Source organism: Rhinolophus sinicus, chromosome 6 (assembly GCF_057876585.1).
Source record: "Rhinolophus sinicus isolate RSI-liver-muscle chromosome 6, RSI-T2T, whole genome shotgun sequence".
In the NCBI taxonomy this organism is placed as follows: domain Eukaryota; kingdom Metazoa; phylum Chordata; class Mammalia; order Chiroptera; family Rhinolophidae; genus Rhinolophus; species Rhinolophus sinicus.
The window spans coordinates 1,748,785-1,756,913 of record NC_142506.1 but is presented as its reverse complement, the minus strand read 5'-3'; the positions used below and the strand labels follow the sequence as shown (position 1 = coordinate 1,756,913).

General features: G+C 59.7%; 1 protein-coding gene across 1 annotated transcript; it reads left to right on the top strand.

Moving 5' to 3' along the window:
* Positions 1-3,390: 3,390 nt before the first annotated feature.
* C6H8orf90 (chromosome 6 C8orf90 homolog) lies at positions 3,391-7,486 on the top strand. The gene is made up of 2 exons (XM_074316909.2): positions 3,391-3,469; positions 7,005-7,486. The coding sequence occupies exons 1-2, from the start codon at positions 3,391-3,393 to the stop codon at positions 7,484-7,486; spliced, it is 561 nt and encodes a 186-aa protein (XP_074173010.2).
* Positions 7,487-8,129: the final 643 nt, after the last annotated feature.

Sequence of the window (8,129 nt, the reverse complement as noted above, 5' to 3'; positions counted from 1 at the left end):
GTGGGGATGTGGATTGGAGAACCCACAGGCACCAGCCGCTACTCTGTCCTCATGCCCGATGGGGCAGCCCTATCTCTAGGCGTGCCCTCCCCCGCCCTGACCTCACCCCTGAGGTCACAATGGTTCTAGTGTCCCTGGCACCTTTCCAGGACAGTGTTGTGGAAGCAGACACTGTGTGTCTGGCACAGCGTGATACGTGTGTGTGAGTGTGTGTGAGTGTGCACGCATACTTGTGTTCCCAAAGTGGCCCTTCCCCTCTGGTTCTCAGCTGTCCCCGTAAGACCCAGGAACCCAGCCCCGCCACCTTGACTGCAGCCTGTGGGGCCCTGAGACAGCAGACCCAGCTAAGCTGGGATTCCTGACCCAGGAAACTGTAAGGTAGTAAATGAGTGTTGTTTTAAGCACTAAGGTTGGGGTCCTTTGTTACTCAGTAATAGAGAACTACTACATGTTCCGCATCAGGAAAAGGTGGCAGAGTCAGGATTGTGTGTGACTTCCCATCACACTGGGCCATGGCCCAGCTGCACGGCTGCAGAGTGGAGCTGGGTCCAGAAGGCAGGTCACTCTGGAATGGAAGGGTCTACACATAATCTGGTTTGCCTGGAACCCCCCTCCTCGAGTTCTTTCATCTTCCCTTCATCACAGAAGGGACTGGACAAAAACTGGGTCCATAAATCCATTCATGAGGGACAGTCCCTGGGAGGCCTGAGCCTGCAAAGCTGCCAGAACAGGCGTTTGGAGAGCGCCCCTCCTGTGAGAACATGTCCCCCCCATCCTCGGGCCTGCTCCTGCCAGTCATTTTGCCTGGTGGCTTCGGCCAGTGGTGTGCTGGAGTCACCCAACAGGATTCATGACCCGTCCTTAGCTTTGCAGCAATGTTGAGAGCTGGTTGTTAAATGTAGCCATAGAAGCTTGTCGTTAAACGGATTATATTAAAAACAGGGAATAAATGCCGCATACTCACAACTTCGCGATTATTTGTATTTCACATTACCTTGGCCCTAGAGGTTATTTATAACGAGGCATATACGTATATGTGGTGAGCTACTGTGCATGTCTGCTGGCCTCCGCGTGCAGGGCCGTCACAGTGGTAGCAGGCAATCAGCGGTGGGGGGAGATTTACACCATGGAAATAGGCTATGCTACAAGTCAGGGCCTTTTCTTTTAGAGAGCTCCTCGCTAAATGTTTGCCAGGCTGAGTGGTGGACCCACGAGGGCCCTCCCTTGGAAATCTGGAATTGGGGCCAAGAGTTAGGCCTTGGGGTAGGGAGTGGGGTCCCCTCCTTAGGACTCCAGGTAGAAGGGAGGTGAGAGAGGACGGAGTACAGAGAAGCTGAGGCCTGAGGGGGACGAGCCCTGGGGGTTTCAGAGGGCCTGGCCCAGACTTTCCAGGCCTCCGTTGGCCTTGTGGGTTCCTGGAATATCCTACATAATTCATACCTCGGTTATGATGAGGCAGATTTTCTGTAACCTCTTTCCCCAAGTCCTGGCCGGCCAAACGAACAGGCTGCTCTGGAGGCAGGGGCCGGGGAGGCTGGATGTCAGGGGATTTGAGCTTCACATCAGGTGGCTGGGAGCGGATGACGCTTCTCTGTCGGGTTTTCAGGCAAACCCACCTCGGCCTATTGACACGTGGGATCTGACCCTGTGCACGTCGTCCTACCCCTCACTGCGTTTGACAATGGTGTGATGACAGGGTCCAGGTCCCTGGCATGTCTCCCCATCAACTTCTCGGGAATTAGGAAGCTGTCAGCACCAAGGGGGACACCCTGTGCTGGGTATGGGCTCCCAGCCTAGTGGCCGCTTCTCACAGCAGCCTGGGAGCCTGGTGGTGTGCTCACCACTCTGAACCTTGACGCTCAGAGAGGGTCAGGAACTGGCCAGAGGTCACACAGCAAGCAGTCAGTGGTGGAGCCAGGTTCAAACTCATGCTCTCCAGTACCAGTCCAGGATAAAGATGAGGTCCATGGACTACCTCACATTTGACCCCCAGAGTGCCTGCTCCTCCCCCCCCCAGTGCCTCCCTGTCCCCAGGGTATGAGCCCAGAGGGCCAGGTGTGCCCGCCAGCGCCTCCCCTCAATGCCAGCAGATGGCGCCATGGGCCCAGGCAGGACTTCCAGCAGGGCTGCCTTGGCAGGATGGAGGAGGGGTTCAGTGACATGCCCTCCCCCACACCACAGCCCACCTGAGCCCAGAACGGCAGGTCAGGGTGTGTGGGGGAGGGGACCCTGACATCCCACTGCCCAGGGATGGCCCCGGGGGTGCAGACACTGGGAGGCGGCCGCTCTGGGAGAGCCCCATCTTGCTCCCACCTCCGTGCCTTTACAGTCCATTCCCCTGCCTGGGCTCCCTCCGGCTCCAGCTGCAGCTGGAGACCATACAAGACGCTGCTATTGCTGCTCCAAAGAGAATGGGCCTGACTCAGGGCCCAGCAGCCCAGCCTGTGCCCGGCTACCCAGCCTCCCCTTCTGTCCCCTCTGACTCCTCCCGCTAGAACTTCGCTGCCTGCTCCAGCTCGTCCCCCTCCAGCACTTCTTGGCTCAGGGAGTCACTCTTCTCTCTGGGCCTCCTGTGGGGTGGCAGTGGGGCACCAGCCTGACAGGCCCATGTGGTACCTGGGCCCTGGGGTGCGTCCCGGTCCTGCCACCCACCCTGTTCCGTCCACAGCGCAATCCTTGTCTGCTGGAGCCTGCCCTGCCCTTTGCTGAGGGCCCCGCCAGGCCTGCGCCCGGCCCCCAACCCTCAGCCTGGAGTTCTGATGCAGACAGAAGAGCAGGAGCTGGTGAGAGTTAGGACCGCACAGTTCCGGTCTGTTCACCCTTCTGTGTGGGCCTGAAGCAAGGCTCTCCCTCGCGACAATGTCATGCAGTTCATTTTGGGGGGCAGGGGTATTTCTTCCCTACCACCTGGGCTCTGCTGGTAAGATACGGGCTCCCACCCATATGGGGGCTATAGAGTTGTTGCGACCGGGCTGCTGATGGCCCCAGACCCTGGAGAGCCCGTGGGACGGGAAGGCTGTGGTCAGGAAGGGTGGCCAGCCTCTACCGGGCCCCGGCCTCCCCTGCCCTGTGAGCACTTGTAGGATGGGGGATGGGGACACTAGAGTGACCTAAGCAAAGGGAAAGTAGGGTCATGGGGACTGGTGGGGTGGGCAGAGGTCTCTGGGTGCCAGGGTGGGGTTGAGACAGATCCAGAAAAGGGTCAGGTGAGCTGCAGGGGTGCAGGGAGGGGCCACTGTGCCTGCTGACCCTTCGTAACCCTCCACCTCCCAGCCCCAGCCCACTTCCAGGTGGGGCCCCTTTAAACACAAGGTTCTCTCCTCCCCTGGGAGGCCCCTCCCTCAGTCTCCTGGGCAGCCAGGTAAACAAGCTTGACCCCAGACTGCTGACATGGCCTCCCCTTGTACCAGGGACCACAACCCCGCAGGTCTGACCCCTCCTCCTGTAGCTACTCCAGGTGAGACACATGGTGGGGGGAGGGCTGGAAGAGAAGGGGGCGTCTGTGGCACTGGGGCTCTGAGAATGCGGGGGAAGAAGCAGCCACCCCAGCACCTCTTCCTGGGGTGAGGCTCAGCCCGGGCCCCACGCCCTAACAGTCCCTTCGAGGAATAGCTGCCCTGAGCTCTCCCAGGGGTCCTGCCGCCCTCGCCCCACTGGGCCTGGAGGGGGAGCAGAGTCCTCACTCCTCAGGGCTCTTTCCAGATCATTCTCTGACCCCCCCATCGCCAACCACCTCCCTAAAACCCCACTGCTGGATCCCAAAGCCTCCAAAGTGCACACCCACTGCCCCTACCGGGGAGAGCTGTCATCCACGCAATGTGAGGTCACTCTCCCCTCTCCCCCACTTCTTGAGTTTTGGACGATGGCCACTGACCTCTCTCTGTCCTGTTGTCATCATATCAGTGATTTCTTCCCTCCCCCTGGCCCATCAGTCCCCCAGGCTCCTCTCCACTGTCTTGTGCCCCACCCAGCCACCCACACTCAGGTCATGCCCCGGCCTTGTCAGCATGAAGGCTGCAGCCCAGCCTGGGAGTCTCACCCCAGATCAGGCCCTCTGGAGAGGACTCCTGCAGGACTCCCCCTGTGGAACCTCGGTTCACATTTCCCAGCATGTTTCCACCTCCTCCCACCTGTGCGACCTCCCTCCCTGCCCACCCCCTCCCTCCTGGCCCTCTCTTGTTTTGTTCTACCAGCCTGGCAACCCCCTGCCTGCTCCCCACCTGGGCCCATGCAGCTGAGCAGAGCTGGGATAACTCAACCACGCTAACGCTCTTTCAATACCTGACTGCCAGCCTGAGGGGGTCTCCAGCACACTGGGTCCCACTGCTTTCCTCCTCTCCTCACTCAGCTGCTGGCTGGGCTCCCTCTTTCAATGAGAAGCGAAAGCCATCAGCAGAGGACTCCTGTGGGTTCCTGGCACCATGGGCACCCGCCCACCTGCACCTGTCCCCGAGGGCTCTGTCCTCCCCTGCCTGCTCCCGTGCGTGACCCATCGCTGTTCCCAGCCAAGCCCAACTTTGTGCTTACTCCATTCCTTTCCTCCTGCTCACGGCCCTCGCTCCAGCCACACTCCACCCTCCTCTGCTACATCAGGACACTGTCTTCACTAGATCTTCCCAACAACGCGGAAGAATGTGGCTCTTTATTCCATCATCTCTTGACCCCACTTTTCCTTTTAGCTAGATTTCTCTGCTCCCTATTTATAGCAAAACTCCTTGAAAGGTTATTTATACTTGTTGTTTCCCAATCTTTCCCTCCCATTTGCTCTTGAACCCACTCCAACCAGCCCTTCCTTTCTGGCACTTCACTAAAGCAGCTCTTCTCCGGGTCACGGATGACCTCCACGCTGCTAAACACGAGGTGAGCTCTCAGGCCTCATTGGATGGGACCCGTCGGCAGCTCATGGCTCAGTCTCCCGCATCTTTGCTCGGCTCCTCGTTTCCCTCCTGCAGCTCTGCTGGCTCCTCTCCTCTCCCTGACCTCACCCAGGTCTGTGGCTTTAAACACCATCTTCCAGGTGTCTGTCTCCATCCTGGAGCCTTCATCCCAACCGTGGACCCGGAGCCAGCTACCCTCTGCTGCTCTTCCCAGCCTGGTAAAGGCCCCCACCTTCCACAGTTAGACTCTAGGCTCCCACCCCACCTGCTCCTCTCTCTGCTGTCCCCATCTCAGTATATGGGGCACCTTCCTTCCAGCTGCTCAGGCCCCAAACCCCAGTGTCTTCCTTCTTTCTCCACTCCTGCTCCTCACCCATCAGCAAATCCTGTGGGTTCTATTTTCATGACATATTCAGAATCTGAGTACTTCTCACCACCACCCTGGCCGAGCCAGCAGCCTCCCTGCCCTGACTCACTGCCCTGGCTGCCTCACAGTCTCCCCGCTGCTGCCTTTACTCACCCACCGGTCGGCACCACAGCAACCACACTCACCTGGCTAACTGCAAGTCAGATGCTGTCACTCCTCTCATGAGCGCCTGGGCCCTCTCCTCTCCTCTCCTCTCCTCTCTTGGGGGCCCCATCCACAACTTCCTCTCTTCTCTACCGCTGTCTCTCTCACCCCCAACCCACACCAATACCTCACAACCCCTTCCCTGACTGTCCTCCCGCCCGCTGGGACTGAGTTCGAGGCCAGGCCAGGCTCAGACACCAGGGCAGCCCTGCACCTCCAGCCGTTCGCCCTGAGGCCTGCAGGGAGGAGGTGTCCTTGAATGGAGGCAGCACCCTTCAACGCACTCTGGTCCGCGGTCCCGCGCTGCGCCTCGGAGCTGTCCACGGTGCTGAGCGCTACACGTCTCCAGGCGGCCGCTCTGGCATTGTCTCCGGGCTGAGCTAGGAAAGTACTTTCCAGTGACAAGGCAGGTTCGCCAATGCCTTCTCATTTGTGAAGGTGGCAGAACAGGTTTGATTGTTCCTATTTTCTAGAAGGGGCAACTGCGGTGCAGGGAAGTTAAATGACTAGGTAGGACCTCTAGCCCAGGTCTGCTGGTTTCTTGCCCTGGAGTGCGCAAGGACGCCTGGCACACTGCTTGTCTGGCACACAGGTTCCCAGGAATAGCTGTGTGAAGGGAAGGAGAATCATTATCGGGAGGTTCTTGAGCCAGAGGGTGTGGCCAAGTAGAAAGGGATCACCCAGCTGGGGTTTTGAGTCGGGCTCAGTGTGTGGGCATGGATAGGCTTTGAGGGTGCAGGGACCCCTAACCAGGGGCAAAGTGCTGTGTTCACACACACGGGATTTTCTGAAAGTGGGTCCATGGATTTCACCAGACCCCCCCCCCAGGATCCACACATGACTGTCTAAGAGGACAGAGATCTAGAGACTTTCCCATTTCTCCTTCGACCTGCCCCCAGGTGGAAGCGCCAACAGAGAGAGCACCAACTCACCTCCCAACCTGACCCCTCTACCCGTGCGGCTGCTCCTCCCCTTGGGTCCCAGGGCTAATTGTGCCTAGACTGTGACCCACACTGCCAGCCTGGGCTCCTCCCTCCCTTGATTTTACAAGGCCTGGCATTTCCCCCCCCCCCGCTCCCCCGCCCCCCCCAGCTGAGCGCTTCTCCTGTCCTGCCCTTATTTCATCTCTACCTCCATCTCACCTGACCTCTGGGCTGGGCCCCCACAGTCCAATCTCTGCACAACCCAGCATCAACTTTCAGCAGAGAGCAGCCAGGTCTCCCCCTTCCCGTCACCTCTGTCTGTGGGATGAACCCAACACCCCGAGGTAGGGTTGTTTGATAGGCCCTGAGTGGTCAGCCTGGCCAAACTATCCAGACTTCCTCCCAGTATGGAACTGTCCACCCAAATAATATTTAGTGGTGTACACTCTTCCACACCCTTTGGGGCTTTTCCACCCTTCATAGCTTGTGGATGCTGTCCCCTCTCAGCCACCACATGCCCTCACCTCCACCTTTCCAGGCTCAGCCATATGGCACATCCTCCCTCTTGCCCCCTCCCATCCCCTCTGGTTTGGGGGCACTAATCCTTATCACTCCCGTGACCCGGTCCTGCAGGTCCTGCTGTCTCCCAGGAGCTCCCCTTCCCAGACATTTATGGCGGGGATGCTCAGCTCTGGGAGGCACACTTCCGCGGCATCGGGCGCGCTTACCGGGCTCTGGGGAAGGAGGACGACTTCGCCATCCGAGTGCTCACGGAGGACTTCACGCTACCCTTCCCATTTGCCTGGCCACCGGGACCGGACCCGGCCTGTGGGCCGCTCTTCTACGACCCACACGACCGTACCGGCTTCGACTTCCTGCTGCGGGGCCCAGGCGCCCTGCCCCCCGCGCTGCTGCGGCCCCTGCACCACACCGCGCAGGCTGCCCTGCGCAAGCGGCGCCTGGAGCGCCTGGCGTTGAGCTATGCGCGTGCGGGTGCCGGCCAGCGGCCCGGCCTCGTGCTGCTGGCATCTGGGCCTGCCACCAGTGCAGCTTTCCCAGGGTCCGTGGGTCCCGAGCCCGACCCCCCTTGTGGGGGCACCCCCAGACGGGGCTAGCCTCTGTGCCATCCTCAGAAAGTTAATAAAGAGTGTCTCTGCTTCTCCTGCCGCCTGCCCCCCGAGGCTCTCTGTTGGACACCCCTGGACAGGCATCTGGTTCCAGCTGGATTCCTGAAGCTAGACAAAGTGCTGGGCCTGATCTAAGCTAGGTTCTCAGGTTAGGCCTGGTCAAGAGTGGCACGGGGGCCACATGGGTCTCAGATGGATAGGGAGTGAAGGAGTGAAATCAAAATGGCAGGCGGGTCAGGCGGGTCAGGCTGACCAGGCCCCAGTGGCTGCCAGAAGGAGGAAGACCTGGAACTGGAGGCTAGTGGGTGGGCCTCACAGCGCCTGCCCTCTGGGCCTAGCCACAGCCCTGTGGTGGGTATGGGTGTCCCCACCTGACAGCTCAGGACACCCAGGTCCTGGATCCTCCAAGGAACAGCTGGGATCTGGTTCCTGCTGTATCTGACTCCAAGTTCAGCAGTTTTCACATTTTCCATGATGGAGGCATCGGGATGTGGGGAGACGCTGGAGAGGCAGAGGGACGGGCAATAGGTGTCAGAGCAGAGAGAACGGGACACAGGAGCTGAGAGTCCAGGGTGCGTGAGAGAGAAGCTATGACGGGAAGGGCAGGAATGTCATGCTGCACAGCCCAGTA

Bases quoted from the DNA above. Each gene is read 5' to 3' on its own strand.
- C6H8orf90 (XM_074316909.2), top strand. From the start codon at position 3,391: ATGGCCTCCCCTTGTACCAGGGACCACAACCCCGCAGGTCTGACCCCT. The intron at 3,470-7,004 runs GTGGGGGGAGGG...CCGGTCCTGCAG, and splicing joins TACTCCAGGTGAGACACATG to GTCCTGCTGTCTCCCAGGAG.